Here is a 26917-nt window from a genome sequence, read left to right on the forward strand (position 1 = left end):
TCTTTAGCCTTATTTTCAAATATCTTAATGCTGGATATTGCCCAACACTGTCCCGAAGAGGTTGGGCTGTGTAAACACCAGAGACAACAATGGAAATAAGTTCAGGAATGTATTGTTCAATCCCTGACAAAGTTGGATATGTTGTGTTATTTTTGCACATAAGAATCTGGAAGCTAAACCTAAAAATTCATTTTGAGGTGAACCATCTTGTCTTCAAGGATGTCTTGATATCTTAATGGAAAGTCTTGGGTGGTACACTCAAGTGAGCCCACTGCTGACTTTATACTCTCTGCAGTATAGTATCGTTATTATTACAGACTTGTGATACGGCCATAATTAATAGTGATAAAAGAGTTTAGGCAGCTTGTTAGGTCTAAAGCTAATGAGGAATGTATCTCAGCTGTGTACAGCTGAGCTACCTGTCTCCTAACAGTATTTTCTCATTATACTTTAGAACATATTGGGGGAAAAAATGAGTTATTGGTATATATTCGCTTATGTTGTACATTTAACTGGTATTAAAGTTTTTCTTCGGTGCAGTTACCAAGCTTATTCAGTTATTCTGTTTTGTGAGTCAGGTTCAAGGTGCGTCAAACAGAGACACCTCCCATCCACGCTGTGTCATTTGACTCATGACACCTCCATAAGGCTCAACAGAAGCAGACTGTATGCTCACAATACACTGCACCTACACTTGGGCTTAAATATAGCTCTGAACAACTCATGCCATCTTTACTCAAAATCCATCTGCACTCAGCACTTCTAAAACTGATGACACACCGCCTTTTTCAGGATGGGTCCATTTGGCAAAATTTCCTCCTAAGTACGATCCTTTATATATCCAGGGTGCTTGGCATTAAAAGTCATTAGTTTAAAACAATTCGCTTTTACAAATAGTCAAGTCTGTTAATCTGAATAATTCTCTGCTTAAATGTGCCAGTTACATTCAGAACCTTTTAGGAGAAACTTAATAGAACCTTGATTACACACTTTCACAGAGAGGACATTGATGTTCACACTATACTCTTATTAACATATGCAAGATAAACAGAAACACGCAACTAAATTTGGAGCAGTGAGGAAAATAAGCCGGAAATGAACTATGATGAACTAAAATTTGTGACTCATTTAAACACTATACAGTATACCAGTACCTCATGCTGAAAGAGATATGACAAAAATGTATAGTTATATTTTCATAGTTTGTAGTTTATTCCATTACAGGCAGGGCAGTGAGGGGGAGGGATTAAATACATTCTCATTGTGGGGCAGGAAAGGAGGGGAAGCAAACCAGGTAAACATGGACAAGACATAGTTGAATTATTCTTCTTTCAATATAGACCAATTTGTAAATCTGCCAATAGTCTGAATAAATAACTTTCAAATGAAATATTTTTTATATATATATGTCAATACTGATCTCTTTTAATATAGTCATTATCTCCTTATTATATATTTGTTTTCTACATGACTCTATTGGAATTTATCTTTTTTTTTTTAGACATCTGCATAAATAATTACACATAGAAGATGGTGCTGTACACATCATGATGGAAAGTATTATAGTGCTTCCTTTCAGCAGTGTTTAGTGTATGACTGCCTGCAAGCAAAGCTAGTGAGTGTAGGAAACCGCTGGCCCAACCTTTGCGTATCTTGTGAGAGACTACTGGGACTGGCAGCATGATTTGAGGAGTGTCAGACTGTAAACTGGCTGGAAATGTCTGATGTGAGAAACCACAGCAAATCTTGTTCCAAATAGAGACAGTGATGATCACTATGGTGACTCCAGGCTTGATGGTGGCACTGCACCAAAGGTCACTGTGAACAGGCTGTCACTCTACGGCATGTCTCACCACGAGGAAAGATTTGTAAAAAGAGCATATTGTCACCATGCCATGGGAGAATGTCACATACTTTTCCACTCAGACAGAAAAAAAGCTGAAATATATAACTCCTTACATTTGGGAAAGTCTAAAAAATTCCCCACACTGTTTCCAAAAACTGAGATAAAAACCACTGACATCAAACCAATCTGTTGCAAGCGCAGTAAGGATAATAATACCATCAAATATAGCAATAAAAGTGATATTAACATTAACAATAATAAATAATGTAAATTGTGAGCCACCTGTTACACCCAGAGTTATATGGAAGATTGTATACCACATACAGTATTTAGAATTGGCATACATAATGTCCGAGCCCATTTACTCATTCGGTCCAACCTCAAGCATGTTTGAGATGAACCGGATTAAAGGGAAGCAAACACCTTGACATCCAAGATGACTGAGAGCACCTTGAGAACAAGAGAAATGATATCCTGGGACACTTTTAGGATACACAGTTTGGTCCTGTCAGGTGACCTGGGCATTTAAAAAGCCTCTCAAAGGTTTGAGATTACACGTATGATCATGTCTGGACATGTTTAGAGCTTATTTACTGTGACTTAATGACAAAACTAGTTATATACCAGCCATGCTACTCTGAAATGCATAAAGCATGCAGACCCTGACCTGGGCACGTTGCTAAGAGCTCTCCAAAGAGAAAGGTACAGTAGTTATGAGATTGGGACTATTAGCAAGTTCATTATTGGTTCAAACCCAAGGTGCAGAGGTTGTGTTTTTAAAATGAAAGCCATGGCAGTGTTTTAACATGACGACATCTTTTCCGTGGTGTTGCTGTGTAACAGTCTACATGAGATCCAACAGTATGGCTATGGGGAGGAGACAATGAACTTAGCTTGTGTTTAAATAAAGCAATATCCATATACATATACAAAATTACATCTCATAAATACATTTGGCAATACAATGTATTAAATTTTTTGGCAAAGGGGGCTAAATTGAGCAATATGACGTGTGCAAGAGTATTCAAATGTCAATCTAAGTGGCTTAGTGACAATTTCTCTTCAAAAATAAAGAAAAAAAATGTCTTCATGCACTATAAAGAGTAAACAAAAGACTCAAAAACATCCATAGGCGTCTGTAATAAGTTTGTCACAATCACTAAATTCTTAAGACACACAAATTCTCACCAATGTAACACACATACTCTCTTTCTCAAAGTCAATTCTTTATAGACCTGAGGAACATTTCGTAATGTCTTCTCACTTCTATTGATTGACAAATATTTCCATCTTCACATTCCTGATTTTAAAAAATAAAATAAAAATAAAAGCTGGACAAAATTTCTGGAGCTTCTGAGGGTGCAGGAAGTTGTACAGTACATCAACCCCAGATGATGTGCCTATGCTAACCTCTTCTACAGTGTTAGTTTTTGAATCCCTGCTCAGTTAACTATTCTCCCTTTGATTTTGTTAAGTCAGGGAATTGATGTAATGCTGACGCGTCCCTATGTGGGTGAGACAACATCGTTTTGGAATGGCATCGTGAAGCTACAGTTATTTAAATTCACCCAAAAGCAGCACAGCCCCCTGGCATGCAGAGAGAGGTATCTTTTTTCTTAGTCATTGCAATAGTGTGAAAATGCTATAAACAGCGTTCAGAGGGGACACCTGAAGAATGGAAACAGTTTGTGAGGTGATCAGTCAAGTTCTGTCATTGGATCTCTGATGAGTGACTGCATTCCATTGCATGCATGTACTGTGATATGTTTCAAAATTTGGATGACTGCACCTCTTAATTTAGGGCAAAGGACATCAGAGTCTTGGGAGCACGCTACACCATAGATGATAGTGTGTTCTCTTCAGGGCAGTGGCAAGGGGTAGATGTTCGTAGGGAGTGTATGGCTGGTGGGGCAACCTCACCGGGGGAAAGGTCGTTGAGCTCCTCAGAAGACGAGAGAGGGAAGGAGGGTGACAAAGAGATGCCCGAAGAGGGATCAGCGGATCCGGCAAAAGTGCGTGGGGGCTTGGGGACTAGATTTGGCTCTAGTGTTGCTCTGGCCAGAAGTTGTTTGTCATCCAACCGCTGTCCATCTCCAAGACACTCACCTTGCCCAAAGGAACCCCGGCCTGACTCTGACTCCCCATCAGACAGCTCCAGAGGCGGTGAGCAGTTGCCGTCCAGTCTGAATAGAGAGTCTAAGTACTGGGCGAACTCCAGCACCGCCTGGCTGGGGTTTCCGTTGGATAGTTGGGGTGGAGGAGTAGAAGCTCCCGGTCTGTTCTCTGCACTTAACTGTTTCTCGGCAGTCTCCAGCTCCCAATCCTCCTTTTCTGCATCCAGTGGTCTAGAACAAATTTGAGGGCTGAGCGGAGCATTAGGTGTGCTCCCTGGACTGTAGACACCAGGAATCTGTTGGTGATCCCCATCAGGAAGCATTTTTGGGTTGGCGTTAAGCTCTGGCTTGATAGGCTGTGCCAAGGTGCTCTGGTTCAGCAGAGCTGGGGAATGGTGTCCACTGTAGCGAGGTGTGGCAGGAGATAGCCGCATGGGGTACTCCGGGGTGGATCTGGATTCCACTGGGGTAAAGAAGGGCCCAACCTCACCCAGATGCTCTGGCGTTGCCTGGCAAAGGCAGTCAGCAGCCAGTAATTCAGTGCGAGAGCTGAGAGATGGGTTCTCCTCTGGGATTGGGGCGTCCAAAGGGAACGGGAGGCTACCCAGCATTGGTGAACCCCTTAGTGCTGCTGAGGAGCGTCGGGAATCCAGGCTATAGAGGGATTCGGCGTCTGAGAGACTCTCCATGACAGCCAGTGGTGCTTTGCGGTCCCTCAGCTCCACTGCCAGGCGCTCCCGTGCTCCACGCAACACTACAGGCACTGGGGGAGGAGGGCACTCAGAGAAACCATCCAGAGATATTTCAGACTGGGCACATGAACTAGAGGAGAGGAGAAGAACGGGTTGGAGAGTAATGACAGGGAAAGGAGGGGAAAGGGGATCCAAAACACAAGACAGACATGAAAAATGGGTCAAAACAACTTACGGAGGGTTAAAGAAGGGAAAGATGGGTAAGTGTTAGTATTTAAACCATATCTACATTCTACAGACTATGTCAACACCAGTGAAACATTACGTAGATGGAAGAAAGAATAGAGAAAAGGAGAGACTGGCAGGCCAGGAGTGTAAACTAGTGCAGATATGCTCTTGTATTAGCATCTAATACAGAGAGATAACATCATAATTCAACCATCACTACCAGGAGTTCACACCGACTTTGGACAGGGGCTAAACCAGAGAGGGCGAGGGGGGAACTGAATACTACCATACGTTGCAACTGATCTGTGGTCAGACAGCGTGCATGCGTGCATGAGAGAAGGGAGCAGATTATGCAAAATTAGTATTGGCATGCTTTGCTTACCGTAACAATGGTTTTTGTCTTGTTTTTTTAAACCAAACGAACAGACAGAAATGATGATTTTGAGAAAACAATAAAGTAGCAGTTAGTAGCAGTAGTACTGTTTAGTATTGGCTAGATTATTAAAATGAGACATGTCCCCATGATTACCACTACAGTTCAGGAAGAGGTTTGCTCCATTGTATTTTAAGTTACAGGAGAAAGTGAATTTACAGAGGATCAAACAAATTGTTTTATATATATTCTTTTAGGCTCCAACACACCCACAGTGGTGCCTGGTGTACTAACCGAACACTACTGTTCCTGCGGTGGTGGGCTGTAGGCGTCGGCTGCTGAGAAGTTGTTGATGTATCCATGAACATGGTCTCAGGGTTCAAGTCCACTTCTGTGGGGCTCACCATGATCTTGGCTGCCGACAGCAAAGCTGTTTTCCCTTTGTTGTAGTTCTCCAGCACCTGTCACAAGCACAAAGGCAAACAGAGACACGTGACTTGATAGGTAAAAGTATGATGAGAGCAAGGCAGCAGGGAGGATGGGTGTTGGGGCAGGGAATCCACATGGATGGAACAGTAATTGCATTCAGAAAGATACACAAGCTCAGCTCTAAACCGGAAAAAACAAATCTCCCTAATCAAATTTTGTAAGTTATAATTCTATTACTGCTGCACCAAAGCAACAGACAATTTTGCTTACTTTCTTTTTTTGCATACCAAATAAACAAATAACCCTACTGAGAAATATGTTAAAATGTTTTTCTATATAAAATTAAAGTTTCAGATAAATGAACAATAGATAGGTACATGTATATGAACAATAAATGCAAATTAAGAATGTCTTGTTATGCATTTGGATCACCCTTAGTAAGATCTATATTTAACTGCAGATATGATTACATCTATCATTATAGTGTTAAAAAGCAGTGTAAAGAAGTGCAATCTAAAGGTGAGCTTACACCTACTCCAACTGACATTAAACACCCACAATGGAGTCATGATGCCTGAGCAAGAACTATGCAAGACCTACAGTATGATAAGGAATAAAATCCATAAGACAGCTGTAAATGCAGCTTCAAAAACATTCAAGAAAATCCTGTCCCACAAAATTTTAATAGTTGTGTTAATGTGTTAAAAATGTGAGGAACACAAACACCAACGGCAAATCACATCAACACACAATTACATATATTTGTTAACTTTAATAAGTTGGTGGAAACACATTGTGGTATAAAAACAACTGGAACAATAAGAGGACAAGAGAACACATAAAACAACATAAAATACATGTGACAATGGAACATAAAATAGCAAAACGAAATGAAAATTATGTAAACAAATTAAGTTAAAAATGGCATTAAATTAACATGTTTAGTATGTTTTGGTTATGGCTCACAAATGAAAACATGACAATGTTACATGAGTGAGTGTGACCAGTGTTACATGAGGACAAGATTGCTGCAATTGATAAACTACAACAGATATTTGGCACTAACAATACCAAGCATATCGCCTCAGTCATAGACACAACAATCAACAAATTATCAAACAAAAAAACCTAAACAAAATGACACGAGACTCCAGAGTCTGTGCACATGGAGGGAAATTTATGCTTTATGCAGTGGAGTTCTACAATCCCTTTAGCTATAGAGTCATATGTCATATATAAGTTATGAAGCACATTATGACAAAGCATCATGAAATGCACAGTAGGGGACATTAAATATATAATTCCAGTTTCAGAGTCTGACTGCTGTATCAAGTCCGTAATAAGGGGAAATTAGAAATTTGTCAGATTCAATGAGCAGCAATTTTACAAGAGAGTAGTGGAGTTGAGCAGAGTGCCCCATATTTACACATTTATTCCCCCTTTTTACTCCATCTGCTACTGATGAGTAATTGACAGTTCCTTGAAGGGATTATAATTGAGGAAAAGCTGAATATGTGCTTTCAAAAAGCAAAAAAGGGAAAAGAAATCTAGAGAGAAGAGCTGCAGCTACTCAAAAACCCAGCCAAGAAGGAAGAAAGAGCAGTTAATGTGAAAGAAATTAGGTTACCATGGAAACTTTGAGAATACAAAGACGACTTGTTAGCTTGAGGAACAGGGTTAGCAAGTTCATGCCACAACACTTGACCAAATGTGCCGTAGCTGTGAGAGGAATGAAAAAGAATGAAGAGCTGAATTAAGGAGAGCTGGATGAAGAATCTCATTAATACGAGGAAAGAGTGCAGGTGGGTTTGGACTCATCATACAGGGTTGTAAAGAGCTTCTGACTTTAAGGTTTAAAGAAATGAGAAACTTTTGTGCTGTTGTATACAACATTAACTTGAGATGTATTCAAGGAGCTATCTAATTAAATGCAGCCATTTAATTTTACCACCTCGCCCTGATTTGTCAACGGTTCAAATTCTTTTAATTTCAATCTCCCAGCTTCTTACTTTTCCTGGAACGCCTTTTCAAGGCTGAACTCGCCTGGACTTGTTGCATCCAGCTCACGGCTTATGTGTAAGTGGAAAGAGCAATAATGCTGGTAGGAAGGCTTAATGGCAAGGGAGAACGATTACTCAGTTTTCTCAGCTGCTACATCAGTTAAGCTGCTTTGCAGGCTTTTGTGGATTCTTTTTGTGGAGGAGATGGCAGGCTCTCTCCACCTTGTCTGTGACAACTTTGTAACTGTTATTATCAGTCTTCTAAGACCTTTCTCCAAGGATTGACGCCAAATCCTGAATTTTACATCAGGTAAAAAGTTTACCCTGTTGAACTTCATGGGTATGACATCTCTTCATCTTAGCCTCGCCACTCACAGTATTAATAGTATTAACAGCGACAGTTTTCAAGTGTTTCACAATGAATTACAACTATGACATGACAATTTAGATTGATAATTGTGTTATAAACAGTGGCTTATGAGAGCCAAGTCAAATACTGTGTGTCATAAAGTCTATAGAGGAGAATCAGAAGGACTGTTTTGGCTCTTGTAAACGACAGACCTCATCTTTTTCAGAAAGAGAAGTAATCAGATTCACACAAGGGTGAGAGTTGGGCGAGTCTGATTGGGTTTGTGGTGGAATGCATGAATCATCTTCAACTGAAAGTGCTCCCAAGTGGAGCTCAGGAGAATTGTTAACAAGTGAGGGATCAGACACTAAGCACGGCTGTGGGGCAGAAGTACAGGCTGACGGAGGAGGACGAAGAAGAACAACAGGCTCTGCGTCTAAAAAAGAGGGAAAAGCAGCGGCAGTCAGAGAGACAGCGACAGCTTCGGTCTCTGTGAGGGTGGCGGTGCAAGAGGAGTCTTTGTGGGTGGGAAGGGAGTAATCGGGTGGAAGAGGACAAGAGTTTAATTCTGTTTGTGTGGTTATGAACACATTGGTACTGCAGGTAGGTTGACTGACTTCCAGCTCCTCTGGCTCCAAGTTTTCCTGCTCAGACAGGGGACAAAATGGTTCCAGTACCTGCAGAAACACCAGAGGAATCATACTACAGACTAGGCACAGCAGACGTAAACACACACACTGCACACAGAGAGGAACAAACTCTGCAGCCACAGGAAAGTGCAATCCTCAAAGTGGATCTGTCACATGCAAACATACACATTAATACCCTTTTATCAAAACAGATTTTGAATGTGCATGAAGAATACACTCAGAAAGACCAGAGAGGACCATGACACCAACCAGGAGTGAACCGTTCCCATGCTTTGAGACTGGAGCAATGTGGAGAAAACAAAAGGTGTGTTCAGTTGCAGGTTAAAGACATGCATCAATCTTCCCAAACGCCCCAAAAAAGAATTCTTAACTGAACATTTGAGGGGAATACCACTGAACTTCACAACTTTAAACCTTTCAAGTTTTCTCTTCCTGTGTCTTTTCTCTTTTTGAGTGTTCAATCATTAGATGGGTAGATTTAAATGCCAGAGATGCTGTCTTTTACTAAAAATAACTGGAATCATTTATAGAAACACATATAGATAAATATAAAACATATACATGAGCATGTGGCTAGATAAGCACTGGATGTTGTAGTTTTCATATTAGGAGAAAGGTTTTGAAAGCAGAAGGAAAGGAGTGGTTTAAAAAAAGATGGGCCAGAAATATCATGTTACAATTGAAAAACAAAAAATTCAGGCACTGGTCTATAGCTCTAATTAAAAATGTCTGAATTTGTTCCTATGTCACGCAGTACAACATGCAGTTTAAAACAGTTTCAAACAGTGGTATCCCCCTCCATGAACAATTGTTGAAAATATTTGTGAATGCATCAAGATTTTGTTTTAATAGTTTGAGACAATTCAAACACTCACATACTCATCATCCATCAGTTCAGTCACCCAGTGTTGGAATTCGGGAACACGATTAAAAAGCCACTTCACCATCATTTCAACTATCAACAGTCTGCATGCACACAGATAAAAACAGACCTTGTTTAGGCCTTCCATCACCATGTGGGGCATGTGCTCATTAAGCATGGCGGGTGATATGATGACCTCATCGAAGGCCTTGTTGTCCCCCCACAGAGCCGAGTAGGTTGGCTCCTCCTGGCCACAGCTACAGAGAGGGAAAGAGAGGGAGAGAGAAAAAGTCTGTCAATCATGGTGAAAGATGAAGTGGACACATGTTGACTTACCACCTGCTTCAGTGTCCTTCACTTACAATACAGCGCAGGTGGGAGAAGCAAAATCCAAGCTATCGCATCACTGAGTGGAATACTTAGTCACAGATGATCTTATTTTAGAAAGCCGAACACGCTCATAAGTTGGGGAAAAGCTCACCAGCTGTATATGGCAAACTATAGAATGATGCATAGTAAGAAGAAGAACAGGATGAGAAGAGAAGACGACGAGGAAGAAGTATCTGCATGAATAAGCAGGTGTACAGGTTTTCCTAATAAAGTGCTTGGTGAGCGTATTCCCAAAATGTGCAAACTACAAAACAAGCAGGCATGAAAATGTACAGATACAAAAGACAGGAGGACTATAAAATAGAATGATATTAGACAGCACGGCGGAGAGTGCAAACAGAAGAGTAGGGGAGTGCCGCATGACACACTCTAAACCCACACTATTGCAAAAATGCAGTGTATGCCTTTTACCACAGAGCTGCCGGTTCTTTTATGTCACAGGTGTGAAGCAAATGTAAGATTTACTTTGAGAAAACAGTGTCCACGCATCAGTTATACAACCCACTCGACCATTTGTGAAATGGAGTTGTATGGTAAAAATGTATGGTTTTGTACAAAGACAAGCTTTAAGAGCCAACACCACTTCACTGATGGCAGATCTCACTTCTGGAATCTGCAGCAACAGCGAAGAACAGCACTTAGAGATTTAATTGCTAGAATCTACCAACAGCTTTCAAATCAATTTTCTCACCATGTCTCTGGAGGATGGTTGTGCACCACATGGATGATTCTGCCAGGAGGGTAGAGGGGGGTGGAGGCTGAAAGGGCAATGCTGAGGTCACTGGGGTGGAGCCAGAGGCGACTGCTCGGGGGTGCTGCTGGCTGAGACTGAGGGTCTTCATCCTCCAGTGGAAGCTCTGATTTCGGGATGCATTTGGTGCCTCCCGCAATGATCCTCCACTGATGCAAAGAAAAAAGTATTACGTAACGTAACACATCTGAATCTAAATTTATCTTCTGTACATTGTATGTTTCTTCTGCAACAGCCAGGGGTTATCTAAATGATGCTTCAATTACAGCAAAGATAACTGCAGGGTTGTGAAAGGATGTGGGGAACCCTGCTGTTTATTTTAAATCAGCCATTGCAAAATGTAGTAAATCCAGCAGAAGTGTGATGCTGCTCGGTTTATTTTGTTGATTTTGGTAGGTGAGAATGCAAATATGTTGCGAAACTATTTAATCATTTATTAGTACAGTAGAGGTGTTTTTTGATGATAGTCTATAGGGCATCCCCCTGTATTATTGCAAGATGACACAATCTTTTATCTTTCTTTTTGATGCTGTTGTGGTCCAAACGGTCTATCACCTTCTACAATATTACAAGATTCAATCACCTTTGGCTTGTTACTTTTCTGCAGGACTTCCAGAAGGTGGCGTCGGAAACCCTCCAGTTGAGAAAGGCCCAGCCTATGAGAGACAAGAGGTAAGATATGTTTGTTGTGGTTATACTGCAGCAAAGTGAAGTTAATCACAGAATACTGGATGTAGTAGAGGAGATACCTTGGTACCAGGTCTTTTCCTAATACCACGGATGTTACAAACTCTTTGGAGTACTCCATGGCATCCTCACTGGGTAAACAGAAGAAAGAAAGAGTTAAATTAAGTAAACATGACCTGTGCAGAGAGTAAAGGGTGTTCAAACAGACGTTTTGATATAAAGTGCTTAAAAACATCAAATATTTAAGAAATATATTTATCTAAACATATGCACAAGACAGGTCACAAATGTGAGTGTATTTATACTCCATAACTGAAAATAATGGAGAAAAAATAAGCAGGAAAAACGTATTAACAACCAAATCAGAGTCTACAAAGACAGGTGCAAACACTGGAAAACATTTTTTTTTTTTGCACGTGAACAGGTGACCAAAAAAGGGCAACAAGTGTGATCTCAGAGTTTGAAAAGGAGGGTGCCTATAAAATGGTTTCAATGTTGCTACTTTTTGAATTTGGCAGCTGAGAAGAAAAGAATGTCACTTTTGTTTTTATGGTTTATGACTGTCAGTGGTTGCCTGGTTTGTTGAATCAAGGTTGCAACTATACACAAGTACAGAACTGTAAACAAGATGCAAATGACCCAGTGCAGTGTTATAACTGTACAGTCCGCTGGGGGATTGTAATGGCTAACTAGGGACATTCATATGGACTTCAGTGGGGCCATTAATACCTATAGATAGTGTTGATGCAACAGTACACCTTAACATCATAACAAATCACCATCTTGTGTGCCCACAAGAGGATGGATATTTTTCAGTAGAATAGTGCTTCTTGTTATCAATCTGTTATATGAAACACCAATCTTTGGTGTTTGATGATGGTGGTGGAGAGCACTGTTTAAAAGAACTTATCTCCCACAGGTGTTCAATTAGGTTGAAATCTGAATACATGTGGTATAATTCATTTTCATACTCAAACATTTCAGTGACCACTCGTATTCTGTGTGGAAGCATCTGCATGTTCACTCATTTGTTCCTTGTTCATTGTTTTTTTCCCCTTATTTTGTCACCTGTGTATCTTCTGACCAAAGTCTGAGAAACTATTTTCTCTTGACTTCAACGAAATGCCAAAAATGCACCGCAGCATTTACTAATCTCTTGGTACAGCCTCTCTCAGCATGATTTGCATAGCAAACACAGTTTGCGCTGCAGCTAGCTGCATGGCAGAGCATTGGATATCGTTCGAGTGTGACCAGTCAAACTGCAAATGATCTGTGAACCACTGGACCATAAATAAACTATCCTGTAATGGGGGAAAAAAGACAAACTTAAGTGTAAACCACAGCTTGTGGGTACATGCCCAAAACACTTTTTCAGATCCCTTATACTTCACAACACCATTTTTTTTCTTATATACTGAGATACATTTACCAAACCAATACTGTGTGACATTTAAGGATAAATAGGAAAGGATAAAATAAATAAATAAATAAATAAAACTTGGTCGTTCAAATACATCAATATGTTTTATGTGGCCTGGCTTCATGGCCCATCTCCCTACCAGATATATGGCAGGTCTGTCACTGTTTGGCTTTGTTATAAAAAGTTATACACGCATTTCTATAATAATTATAGCATTACTGCTATTATACTTCTGTTCGATCATTTTAGAATGACCATCATTCTGTAACAGATATTTTGGTGGTGACTTCTAGTATCTAGGATTTTAATTAGACTATCAAATAAAGAAAAGGAAATTCTATAAAACTACACCACACACAATAAAAGCTGGCAACGCATCACTCCCATTGTCATGTTAAATCTCCGGTGTAAAAACAGAAAGGACTATTTCTCATGAACTGAAAATTCACAGCTCTACATTTACATTAGGTCTGGTATAACTCTCAGGTTTAACACTGAGCTGAACAACAGCTACAACAGAGCCAGCTCTCAAGTAAACAGTGGTGACCTGGATTCCTGTGATAGCAGTCTGGTATGAAACGCTCAAACTTGAGTTAAACATGCGTAGAATGTATAAACATGCACATGGGATTTATGCAGGACAAGTGACAAGCCGGTTTGTAATAACTTCCTGCACAAAACTTTCTTGTACACAAACAGAAAGACTCATCTTCTCTTTTGTAGCCGTTTGCATTTTGTATCCAACACACACGGACTGACTCACCTTAGAAGGCCACCAGGTGGAGAGTAAGAGTAGCAGTGAAGTGTGGGGTACTGAGGTCTCAGCAGGAAGGAGAGGATAGCAGCAGTGCCTGCACCAAGAGAATGCCCGACTATCACCAGCCCATAGTGCATGGTGCCCTTGCTCTGTGTGGGACAGCCAGAGTCATTACACTGTTATCACACTGAAGATAATCATTTCAACCAACTGCCTCTACTGCAGTTTGTAGAGCAATTCTTTGTACACGGTGGGTTTAGGGTTAATGTAAAGGTAAAGAACTACAGTCATGTTAACACAAGTTCACAGTACAAAGTATAGATCATGTTTAATATTGAGCCCGCCATTCATTATACAGTGTTCTGAGTCATGTACCAAGTCTCTTCCGAAGGCTTGTGACAAGATCATTTCCTGTTCCAGTTTCTTCTTAATGTATTCTGCTGAGTAAACCATCCCCTGAGAGTGGAAAGAAAAAGAAAGGTATTCATTGGGAGGGGAGGGAGGGAGGAAAGTGAGAGGGAAAGAAATACAGACAGGAAGTCTGCGTCATCTCTTATTAAAATATCCATCGTTTTTATTCTTCTATTAACAACTGAAATGACCTTTAGAGTCTGGGATACTGTTACTTGTTGAAACTGAACTACGAGAAACTAGAACAGAAAAACTTAAGGAAAGAGGAGACTTTGCAGCAGAGCATACGTGTCTTAAGTGCGTGGATTGAAACAGTAATCGCTCACCTTGTGGCCCAGCCAGGTGCCATGCTGCTCCTCTACAGGCAAACGTTCAGAATCCCCCGTCAGATCAGTCAAGGCATCCTGAAGCACACAACACAAATAAAAAAAAAAAACCATGTACAAAAGGTGAAATAAAGAAGAGAACACAAGTGGATGAAGTGCAAAAGGGAACACTTAGACAGAGAAAGTGAAAAGAACTGATATTGCACAGATCAGGTAGAGGAATTGAAAATACCATTCATAACCTGTACTGGAAATTTGATTATTTGTTATATTGTATTAGCTGTACCTGAATATACCAAGAGCTGTAAGACTATGAAATAATAGTGTATGCTCATATAGACTCGATTTAAGTACTACACTACCTCCTAAGACAGTGATTACACTGGACACCTGAAAGACGAGGTGCAACACGATGCTCCACATAAGGCTACAATGGCACCTAATGAGTGGAGAACACCAGTCTTTGAAAAGGTTGTTCTTATTTTAATGATGCATGTCAGACGTTTGAGTGTAATGAGGGCTCAACACTTGCATGGCCCACATTAGATGTATATATTAGCCTTGCAAATTCTTCTTCAATCTTTTGACTGTATGTATTTGTAAACTGCATGTATTGAGAGAATGGGCGCAAAGCATCAGAGATCAACAAGATGAGTACGGTAGTTATTTTCCTCTCAAAAGATACTTTGCCTTTGTTATTAGGCCATGATTAATCTCTTAGCTGTTGGTTCAATTGAAGTTTAACAAGACCAAAGGAATTCTACCAAATGCTTATGTAAAAAAAAAAAAAAAAATGGAGATTCATTTCTGAAAGTGGACAGTCACGCTCTAAACATGAGGGGTGTAGGAGTTTGAGAACACCGCATTAAACTGTGAGAACTTCATCTTCTCTGGAGGTGCTGGTGATGTGAGGTGCCGAAAGGTGCAGGAAACCATTAAAAAAACGAGACAAGAAAGCTGAAATTCACCTTTGGCGATAGGGTCCCTCTGATACTGATGACAACCCTCTTTTTCGCGTGATCCACTGCCACAAAAAATGGAGTCTCGTAAACCTGTGTGTGAGATGCAGAGCAGACAGTAGAAGCTGGTTATAAAGTGAGAAGAGCATGCGAGTGGGGAAAATTAGGAGTGAACATATACTTCATTCGTTTCATTTTTTGTCATCATACCTTCCTCAGCTTGACACAGCACATAGTCATATAAGTCACTCCATGAGAGGAATTTATAGATGGAAACTCAGCGCTGGCTAACCTCACTAAGAAATGCTCTGCTTTACAAATCATCACCATTGAGTGGCTCCAGTGTGAATACTATGGAAGTTCTAAATAAAAACAGAATAATTACATTCATTATTCTATGTAATTGGGAAACTATTTTAACAACTGCAATTTGTGCAGACTGTGTCTGTGACTGTGTAGAGATTGTTTCATGATATGGAACTAATTGTTAATAAGAGTAGTTGGAGGCACACATTCGGATGGGAGAGTGATGGGAAATATACATTATTGGAGAGAAATGATGCTAACTTTTAAATCCCCACTTGTAAACACCAAAGCAGTAAGCTGTGTTACTGTAACTACGAGAGCAGGATATTAATATGTTGACTTAGCAACTACACTTTAAAAATTCATGGAATTTTTTTTAATCTATATTATTATTTATTTTTGCTATTTGACAGCCTCGGACTTATTTTTGTAGCTGTGACCATCATGCCAGTCAGTTCAATCAGCCATTTTTACTCACCAGCTCAAATTCCAGGACATTGGGATGCAGAAACTTTATTAGAGACAAATTTATAACAGAAGTGCACAGTGCAATGGCACACTAATCACACAGGTTTAAAACAGGTCCCCAACATTACCTTCTTCATAAAATGTGAATACAGTCATTGCACTGACTAAAAAATGTTTGCCCCCGTGTCCACAGGGGAAGGGTCTCCCGTAGATGGGATGATGCACCAAAAGCCAGCGAGAGTGCTTCATATGCTGAGAGCAGAAATGCAATCCTGAGGTCAACAAAGTGGACACTCCCCCGTCCTCAGCTGCACCTGATGATTCTGTCCGTGATGACCACAAACAGAGTCTGTGACAAAGCACAGCTTTGGCCGAGTCCAACACCTACTGAGGACACACTTGACTTACTGCTGAGGATGTGGACACAGCTCTCAGCACTCCTTAAACGGCTGGGTGAAGTGTTATCAAAACATAAATGATGGTCAAAGCCACTAAATAAAGCCACTAAATGAACAGACTAGCTCCCAGTTTGTGAGTGTGCTGCACTGCACACCAGCCCTGTGCTAAATGATGTTGTCTGACAAGAGTACCGTCTGGTTTGGAAGCATAACACTGTATCCAGGGCTGTAGGACTCTTTGTGCAGAATAGCCTAAAAAAGGCATATCACAATTTACCTCAACAGTGTATTATACAAAAAATGATACACGCACAACAACAAAGAAAAGGAAATACAAATGAGCCGTTGCCTGATGCTGTTAAACTGCTCCTCAACAAACATCCTTTGCTTTATTCAGGAAGTAAAACACCAGACACCTCCGAGTGCACGTTAGGTGGTTGTCAGATTACTCACAGCATCGTGGCAGGAAGTGTAGACAATGTGAACCTGCTTGAGGTCTCGATCCAGGAAGTGTCTGCGTATGGCCAGGACATTACAGCCGCAACAATTGTCCTCCTCCACTGTCACAGATTGAGACAACCGAGAGCCAGACACTGATGTACATCTGGGGTGAGCCGGGAAGATAAGACGCAAAAAAAAAAAAAAAGTTGTAAAACAGTAGGTGGAACACACACATTACATTAATTATATGTTACACTTACCAAAACGACTTATAACACTAAAGTTTCACAGGGTGTTAAGGACACATACAGTGAACAGGTAAAATTACAGAGCTGTAATCTAGTATCCCAGTGAAGGCAATCTGTTTAAGAGTATGTGATTAATTCAACATTGCATGTGTCAGTGAGTGGGTCTAACTAGAGTGGCATTATCTCAGTGGATTACCACTTGGCAAGTGTTGACGCATGTGAAATTTGATTCGCACTGGAGAGGCTCATGAGACACATAAGCCAAATAGATCGCAACTGTGCAGGTGTGTGTGTTTGAGTGCTTACGGGCAGGAGCTGGCGAGGCGGCACAGCCCACAGGCAGGCTTCCTCATCAGGTACATGGGCCAACCATATGCAGCCAGGGCAAAGAGCATGTAGTAGCACACATCCTTGTACATGTTCATCTCAACCTGGGAGAGGAAAAGGCAGACAGACGGACACACAAAGACACACACACATGGACACGCACACACACGCACGCACACCACACACACACACACACACACACACACACACACACACAGGGAGTAAGAGTAACAAATCAGTCAGCTGAATACAAGTGTGTGCACACACGCCAATAGCAGATAAACCGTACACCACAGCAGAAAATAACTCTTGTAAAAAGGTTCCTCAGACTAATTGTTGGATCTGATGCATTTCCATTATTTTGCATCTAATGTGTGAAATATACACACAACTGCTTTGTTTAGAGAAAATAGCTAAGTGTGCCATTGCCTTTTTTTCCCTTACGTGATTTCTCTTTTTCCCTGCTGTATTTTGTGAAATTCCTGGATAAAATCAAATCATGGCCTTGTAAAACCTTTGTTAGCTACAGTAGACTAAGTCCTCTCTTTGGGTCACAGGAGAACCTTTATGAATGACTTAAAATGCATGTTGTATTTTTGTGACCCAGTATTTAATTTTTTTGAATTCAAATCCTTTCACAACTTTCACAAGAGTCCACTGTGGCTTAACGTGATATAAATCACAAGTCAACCGTGGCTCTGTCAGTTTATCACTCAGAAGAAACTCACCGAGTTCTTAAGGTCCAGATATCTGGTATTACGAGTTACAGGCATTCCAGATAAGAAGGCTAAAATGTCATTGTTGGCCTTAGGATGAGAAAACGAAAGGAAGAAAGAAAGGTTATTTTCATTACAGCACATGCATACACAAGTACAAAAATACAGACATTAATATATCTTATTATTTCATATTTTATAGACAGTGATACCTGGTCCAGGATAGCTGATCTCTTAGATCTCTGTCTCTGGCGGAGAAGTACCAGGCCAGCAATAATATCACTAGGCACAATGTCCAGGTCTCTGAAGAACTCTGCAAAAAGGCTGGCCACTTCTGAATACGCATCCTGGACATGAAAGCAGCAGATATCAGGACAAGTTGAAAAAGCAGAGTATTAAAAAGAGGACCGAACTACAGAAAGTTTGCCTAACCCTCTGTTTGTTGTGCTCTGTTCAACTGAATAGTGCTTCTAGATAGAAACATAGATCGACACTTTATTTATCCCCTAGGGGAAATTCGTGAGCAAAAGTTCATAGCAAATGTAAAAGTGTATATTTCTCCCCACCCCATTAGCAATTCTGAAGGTTTATAAATGAGGTAACATAGATTTAGCACAAAGGTGAGGCAACTTTGGCTTTACAAATCCACAAGCAATACCGTTTGCCTAACAGATGTTTCTTGTGGATTACTGCATTTACACATCACCATACCTCCATGCACGGCTGCACTGATCCACAAATTACAAATACCTGGATGTTTAACTTTTTGAGGTACCGTGGCTTTATATGCCCATTGGAGTTATACAGACTCACTGAGGACACAGTAATAGTTTGAATTTGAATCAGATAATACACTGGATTCTTGACTGAAAGCTGACTTCCATTCTGCAGTCTAGTCTAGTGAATGGAAGTTACAAGACTGTTTATGACTTTAGTCGTGGCAAACATTTTTGCGGACTGCTTGTAAATTGATTTAACCTGAAATTAAATCATTTTACAGTCATTTTTTGTGCGGAATACTTAATGTCACTGGTAAGTAGATAAGAATAAGCGCCTCTATGTCAGTTTTCATTAATCCTGACAGGGCTTAATGGCATATTTCTGGATTCATTCTGGTTTCAATCCATTTTCCTTCAACCACAGAGGGGAAATGAGTGAGTGTGTGTTGTGACTCACTGATTGTGTATCTTGAGCTCTTGTGCAGCACATGAAGAACTTAAGTCTCCTGCTCCAGCTGCTGGCTTGGCCTTCCTCCAGCCTGTGTCTAATGTAGAGAAAAAGGCAACAAATACTCTCATACATGCCTGGATGTTGTGTTTTAGTTGAATTTTGTGTCAAGACAAAATAAGAGACAGAAATGGCAGAAATGGAAACTCTAAGGGCCTGTTAGTACCTGAGTGTGTATGTTGTGAGGTTGCGCTGACGACGACGGGTGGCTTTCAGTTTGACAAAAGTCCGACCCGTAGGATCAAAGGTGCACATGAGGGTAATGCAGACGCTGAATATCACAAGCCAGTTGCATGCAACAATTCCTGAAAAGGACATTAAAACATTATTCACATTCAAGAATAACAAACACCTTTTAATTTAAAGTGTCTTTTTCCATTCCCCTTCATACCCTCTTTCACTCACCTAAAGCCAGGTTTTTGGCTGTGACATCAGAGCACGGCTGGTAGTACTGGACAAGCCAGGCTATTCCCACCACGGCATATACTAGCTCGACCAACAGGATAGCTTGAGAGAGAAAGAGGGAGAAGGAGTGAGGAGAATAACGATCACTATCTGCCCAATCAATATAAACTATGTTCAAATTGCAACTTGAAACACAACTAATCCTCAAAACCACCTCCTTCAATGCTAACAGGCAACAAGAGGCAATCGTGTGCAAAAGAGCCTGTTATATGAAAGAAAAAAAAAAAGTGTGTGCAGCTGCTTGTCTTACCTAGCCGGATATAGAGAACATACTGCACAGCTTCCCTGGGCTGTGTGTACAAAATGCTGCCTCTCATGCTCAACCACATGATGGCACTCTCACAGATAAGGCAGCTGACCAGGATGCCCAGGTATCCTCGGCCATGGTCCACCAGTGTTACGGAACAGGACTGGTCAGAGCCATAAGGGAGGCCGAACAGAACCACGGACAGAACCACCAGCCTGAGTTTGAAACACAAGGATGAGGAAGTAATAATGAACATCAAGAAAAATATAGCGGGGTCCAAAAGTGGTCTCAGACTTTTGGACGCCATTGTATCCGTCTAGAGATACACTGATAAATCTAAAATTAAATATATATATATATATCAATCAATAAAGTGACAAAAATACTGACTGACCAGATGCAGTGCAATAAAAAAAGGAAGAGTGCGGGCAGCACCAGGTCATCACTGCCAACTGACCAGCGCCGCCGAAACATCACCATGCCAGGCATCACTGCCCTGTGGAAAAAGCAAAGACAGAGAGAAAACTTTAGGAACAAATGACATCCATTTCAACCTTGCGTCTTTATCTCAAAAGTGTTTATGCTTCATTTCTCCACGGGTACTTCACAAGGTTTTAACCCAATGTCCTATATACTGTGCATCATATTCTTACATCCTTTGAACAGCAAAAGACAGCACGGAAAGGACAAACCAACGATGTACAAACTCACAGTACATTATATTGGCATACATGACAGGGCAGTGACTTGGTTTCTGTTTCTTAAACTCTGTATATGCTGAAACAGAGAGGGCTATAGGGATTGTAACAGAAATAGACTTGCACAGAGGAGAAGAGTGAAAGATAATGGGAGGGACTAAGTGGGTGAAGGGATGCAGAGAAAATGCACCACTTAATGACGAAAAGAAAGAGAACCTGCTTCGATATAGATGGTACCGTGCAGGCTACGGTCATGTGATGAAACTTTATTTTTTACATCACTCTGTCCATTCTCTCTGTTGAAAAAGCAGAGTGTTTACTCAAGTTGCCTCTGGGCTAAACTGAAATGAACTGTAAAAGGCATGGTAGGAAGGAAATAGTAGGGAGAGAGGGAGCCACAGGGAGGCTGATGCAGGCCTTATGGTTCTGATACAGGCTGATACAGCCTTTATGGTGGACTGCCCCTGCACATTTGCTGAAAGCTAAAGCACAGCTCTTTCAGTTCTGTCAAAAAAGTATGCCATCCAAAATGCCAAGACTATTATATATATACTGTACACAAAATCCAGCTTTAAGGTTAGTGATGAGCTTTGCAACAGATAAAGCAACACAACAAAATTTCTTATTGTTGACTGTCCAGCACTCCTCTGCTTTTTAGTATTGTGTCAGAATATTTTTTCACTTTCTTTTAGTTATGTAGAAACTGGCAACACCCTCCTAGTTTCACCCTTAAATACCACAGTCATTATAGCTGTTCACTCTGCATCCTACCTACATAAAATAGCTAGAGATAGTTGTATCATTCCCTGGTAAATGTAAATGTAGGGCTGCAGAAAGAAATCAATGATCAACACTGCAGCAAATATGCAATGATGTACATGTCCACAATGGATTTAACTGTAAATCCTGATAGTGCCAATAAGAAATCCAACAAAACGACTGCAGGAAAAAAAGCTATCTGTCTGCAGAACAATAACGTTCTGTAAAAATAACACCTCTGGTCTTTGTGCTTTGTGTTTCACAATGTTCTGTGAAGTGCATCCTTTTCACCACAAACAATCAAGAAGTGTGTACTAAGAGTTTCTAGGGTAACTTCATGCCCCAACAATGATGACAGATGCACAGATGAAAGTTTCTCAAAGGACTTGCTTTGAAGAGAAATAACAAAGAAAAAGCATCTCCACTACAAATCGTGAATGGGTAGGCTAACTGCCAAGTTGAATACAAAAGATCTGACTTTGCACAGACCACAAGGAGCTTCCCCTTTAGACATCTCAACAATATGTACATCATGTATTCAGTATACTAGCTCAGCACATAATCATGAATTGAGGCAGGGTCTAAGATTTCCTAGATTAGACTAAGAGGCACAAGAAAGAATCTAGACTGAGCATGACAAATGACCTGAAAATATAAACAAACAATTCTTCTGTGGAATATACTGTTCCTCATTTATACTTCAACAAGAATGCACCTAATTACCTCTGGAGGAAAAAATCAGGCAAAAAAAACAAACAAAAAAAAAACTCATTGAGGTATTTGTGCTACCACCTACATACAGTGGCTCTCAGTAGGGATGTGTAGAGTATTACAGAAAAACACTTTTTGCTTTTTACAAACACACTACATACACAGAAACACTGGAGACCTTGTTATCAGAGTAGATTCCCATGCCCCCCCCCCCCAAGTTCACTGGACTTTTAACTTTCAAAATTCAGGAGCTTGGCATTGGCAAATAAAAGACTTCACATCACACCCAACAGGATATTATTAAGATTTTTGTGTCAGAGAGAGCAATCAGGGAACAATGCACCACCACATTAATCTCATGGGGAAGCACACACACAAAATCGAAACTGTGGTGCAACAACTTGTTGTAACATTAGAAATACTTTGCAGTGAGAAGAAACAAAAGCAGAAGGATGAACGAGTGGGATGAGACAATGTTTGGGGACACTCTGTCAACACAGGTTTTCTGTTCTTAAACAAGAACTGGAGGTGAGATTTTAACTGTCAGTTTTACTATCCATCAGCAGTAGTATGCTAGCTAATGTTAGCTTCAAGGTCTAGGCAGTGTCTAAGACAGGGTCGCTTGGCAACACAGTCTACTGCTCTGGGATTAACATTAGCTTGTAACGCTAACATTTGGTTAGCTAGTTCAAACGGGATATTTTCCACTGTTGCAAGGTAGAATTCTGTTGGTATAGTGAAATTCAACTATTGGCGCTGTTGTGAAAGTACTGACACAATCATAATCGTCGTCATCCAGATTTGAACTCATAAACATCAAACATGTTTGATATTATCAGGGTAGCGACATCGAGTCTGCAAGCAGTATGGAAGGTTTAAGACTAGATCTTGAAACCCCTCACATTACCACATAATCTGGGCCCCACATCAGTGCCGACCAAGGTCCCAGACCAGATTTCTCCTCCTTCTGTCGAGAGGGGTGAATCAAGAATAAATTTGGCCCCGTAGTCTGAGTCTATAAATAGTGGGGTGAATTATCCCCGATGTTTTAGCCATGTGATAATTCCCTCATTTATATCCAAAGTGGCTGCCTATTGAGCCTAATCACCTGCACTGATTTTCATTGAGTCTGAATACAGATCAAAGGTTTCCCCTTTTGTTTGGGACTAACATGAAGCATGAAAGACTTTTAAGGAGAACTGTGACTGTGACTTTTCTCCGTCAGGTCTACTATTTGGCCTGACTATGACTGACCACAATTATTTCACTACATAAATGTTAGATTGCTTAGTTCAGAGGGCCCTGCTTTTTATTACTATGTGCAACCTACTAAACACTGGTATGTCTATGATATTTGTGATATGTTTTGGACCGAGCACAGGCGCATTGGAGAGTAGACGCATCCACACAAGCACACGGCTAAGCGATGCACATTACTGCTAATAGTTTCACACTCTTCCACTGATCTAATCTGATCCACTGATTGGCTCTGCAAATGTTTTCTGAGGAAGAAAATGCATTGAACACATTTGTTAGCCCCCATGCATACACATAATTCATTTGTGCGAGTAACACTGAATGTTAACAGGGCAATGTCAACATATAACATAAAGATAATAATTTTTACAACCGTATTACCAAGCTCTTCTATTGTATAGCCTACTATTGAGCTGGAAATTAGCCATAGGCTTTATATGCACACATCATAGGCAAGGATTGGTCTTGTGACAAAATAACAAGCACAGCCTTCAGCTAAAAGTGAATTACATTTCATAAAAGGTGACTGGACATGATGATAATTTTCTACTGAGAGGAAGAAACGACTGGTGGAACTAGTTCTGCTTTGATGATCAAACTAGCAGACGCCCATTATTCACCTGACTGCGAAATGTCCATGATGGCCGCTTAAAAATTTACATTCAGCAGCAAAGAGGTCCGGCCAGGTGTGCTGCACCTCCCAACACTGGTCACGATTAGACTCTCACCAACACCGACTGAAAGACACAATAAAATACAGGCTCAAGTCCTAACTGTCAAGTTAAATCTACACACGTAATGGTCTTGTAAGCTTTGTGAAACTGGTTTTCTCTGTAAGGCTGCTACCTTTCATTTTAAGGTGTTTCTGCTATCTCATGCATTCCTGTTTTCAAACCTTGACATGCACCTGTATGAAAAGGGGCTCATACCATTCAACACCCTACTGCACAGCAGCTGCCACACTGAAGCTGTCACATTCACAGGGTATAAGCTCAAGAGTGTATAATATGAAATATTATTTGAATAATACTCGGTACAGATGTAACACACCAAGAAAACATGATTTCATGTAGTGGGTGCAAACATCACTGGGCAGTTCATGCCAAATAACGACTAATTTCTTCATTGTTTCAGTGACACAAAAATTGTTCTTGCACCAACTCAGCCTTGGCTGTGCTGGCAGTGGATTACAACAAGCTAACTGCTTCAAAGCACAGGGGTCAAACTATGAGCAGTGGGGGGACAGGATGAGGGTTTTGCTTCCAATCAAAGCACTACAGTAGGTGGTTTCACTGATTGGCACACCATCAACCAAAGAGGACAGACAGCACAGTGAAATCAGGAATGTTTACTCTCAGTCTTCCACAGCAGATGGTGTGCCACCCCAATATGGAGCTTGTGTATTTGATATGAATATTCATAAAAAGGAGGCAAGACGAAAAGACAACAAATAATTATAGAAGAAATTATTATATAATAATTATATATTAAAAAGAGAACATGAGGAATACGGTAAGACACAGCTCTTGGCCTACAGATTCCAGGCCTTATGTGGCTCCTCCTACTTTGAGGTAATGCAAGAGAGTGAAGGAAACAGAGGGGTGTGAATGGGTTCATGTGACTAAAGTCACCTCCCAGCTACTTGTAAAACTCTATCTGGGTTGGAGTAACATTAAAGAGGACAGTGGAAGGAGGGAGGGAGGAAACATAGAGGGGAAAAGAAATAAGGCAACATCTGAACTCCCCCCCCCAAATCTCATTTAGGTCAAAACAATCAGGCCAGAGAAATCTTAAAGATCTCTTAAATGCAGGAGCTGCACACTAGACCGCCAGGGACACTGTTATCAGCACTCTCCTCCAGGCCTGTTGTTACGATATGGCTTAAACTCCCAGCAGAGACCTCAAGAGTGGAAAAAACACCATGACATAATTAGGAATTAAATGGGATTAGAGTGTGACAGTACGACCTTGTTGTAGTGTAAATCTACTCAGTAAAGTTTGTTTAGGTAAAGTAAAAAGTCTGATAAGGTAACATCAGTTCTTTCCATCTGTCTGTGCATTTGTGCATTTTCTAAATTGCTTATTCCATCAGAGGAGGCTGAAGCCTATCCCAGCATGCACTGGGTGATTTATGGTATCCAAATTAATGGATGCTTAGCTCTCCAATTTAATTTGCTTGTTAGGACAGCAAAGTCAGAATGTTTACAGGCACATTCAGTCATTCATAACCACTGTTTTCGTAATTTCAGGACCAATACTTTGGATGTCTTTTATTGATGGTCTTTTATTGTTTAATTCTATCTGGTTATGAATATGAATGCAACCAACCATTATGATTGTTTCTTTTTCTGTCAATGGTCAAATCTATAAAATGTCAAATAAAAAAAATCACGAGAACCACGAAACCCATCACAATCAGCCAGAACCTTAGGTGACTTTTTTAAATTGTTTGTTTTGTCCAAAGATATGCTGTCAACACCAATATGAAACAGAATAAAAGCAGTAAATCCTCAGACATGAGAGGCTGATAAACAGATAACAATAGTCAATCAATCAATTATTCTGGATTGCATTTCTATCAATTGACTGATCGATGAATTAATTGTTTCAGCAGTTATGAGCAGTGAAGCACTTTGTAAATTGCTTTTAGACAAACATTATTATTAGCTACATTGTCATTCTCAGTTGTCTTTGGAGCCATGTAGTCACTTTTCAGGCCAGGTAAACGCAGGTCCTAAGGTCAATAAGTGCTTCTAATTGATCGCTGACAAGTTCCTGGGAAGACCAAAGTGAACTGGCACACCTCAGAAAAATGTCGCTATAACTATTAGTGTGTTATCTAAATCCAGTTAAAATGATAAGGAAAGCTGTGAATAGCCCTCAACATCAGAACTGAATTTGATGTTGATGATCAGTATTTTAAATTCAGCTTTACTTTTTTCAAGCAATCAAAGCCTTACACTAGAGAGTACACCAGCCCAACAATCTTAGTATGGGCAATCTATCAAGCTGCATAGTGGCATATGTGAAATCCAGCCTATAACTCTTGTAATCACTTGTGTGTACAACTCATCAGCACTGACCTCTGACCAGATCGGATCCCCTAGCCTCATTTCATGGAAGAAGACTCCGGCCATCAGCACACATCTCCACTCAGCATCCTCAGTAATGGCAGTTGCCTCCTCAAGGGCTTTCCCATCCATCACCCTGAGGATGTTAGCCTATTAGTGGTGCTGTTTGGCTTCTATATTATAGACATTAGCAGATGCACTATGACCACAGTGAAATGCTAACAGTTCACTCTCACAGTATAGTCATCTTCTTTCACAGGAACCCTGGCCTTTTGATTAATGAAAAAATGTATTTGCAATTTTTTAAATTGACTACTTAATGACAGACAAAATT

General features: G+C 40.5%; 1 protein-coding gene across 3 annotated transcripts in view; it reads right to left on the reverse strand.

Moving 5' to 3' along the window:
* Positions 1-1188: 1188 nt before the first annotated feature.
* dagla (diacylglycerol lipase, alpha) overlaps positions 1189-26917 on the reverse strand; it is a 34444-nt gene continuing 8715 nt past the window's right edge. Inside the window, exons 2-22 of one of the 3 annotated variants that reach the window (XM_087173907.1) lie at positions 24133-24249; positions 20482-20583; positions 20091-20302; positions 19781-19882; positions 19542-19680; positions 19325-19412; positions 18361-18495; positions 18161-18238; positions 17412-17536; positions 16870-17020; positions 15254-15337; positions 14286-14363; positions 13924-14004; positions 13555-13697; positions 11434-11502; positions 11268-11340; positions 10625-10833; positions 9674-9800; positions 5548-5714; positions 5263-5280; positions 1189-4782 (exon numbers count right to left, since the gene is read on the reverse strand). In XM_087173907.1, the coding sequence (XP_087030033.1) occupies positions 3678-4782; positions 5263-5280; positions 5548-5714; positions 9674-9800; positions 10625-10833; positions 11268-11340; positions 11434-11502; positions 13555-13697; positions 13924-14004; positions 14286-14363; positions 15254-15337; positions 16870-17020; positions 17412-17536; positions 18161-18238; positions 18361-18495; positions 19325-19412; positions 19542-19680; positions 19781-19882; positions 20091-20302; positions 20482-20576 (3279 nt within the window). In that variant the 5' untranslated portion in view covers positions 20577-20583; positions 24133-24249 and the 3' untranslated portion in view covers positions 1189-3677. The remainder of the gene's footprint in view (positions 4783-5262; positions 5281-5547; positions 5715-9673; positions 9801-10624; positions 10834-11267; positions 11341-11433; positions 11503-13554; positions 13698-13923; positions 14005-14285; positions 14364-15253; positions 15338-16869; positions 17021-17411; positions 17537-18160; positions 18239-18360; positions 18496-19324; positions 19413-19541; positions 19681-19780; positions 19883-20090; positions 20303-20481; positions 20584-24132; positions 24250-26917) is intronic. The other 2 variants (XM_023405960.2, XM_023405961.2) reach the window with 2 other exon arrangements.

Source organism: Seriola lalandi, unplaced genomic scaffold, assembly GCF_002814215.2.
Source record: "Seriola lalandi dorsalis isolate HSWRI2012SDOR001 ecotype SW California unplaced genomic scaffold, Sedor1 jcf7180002054291, whole genome shotgun sequence".
NCBI lineage: Eukaryota > Metazoa > Chordata > Actinopteri > Carangiformes > Carangidae > Seriola > Seriola lalandi.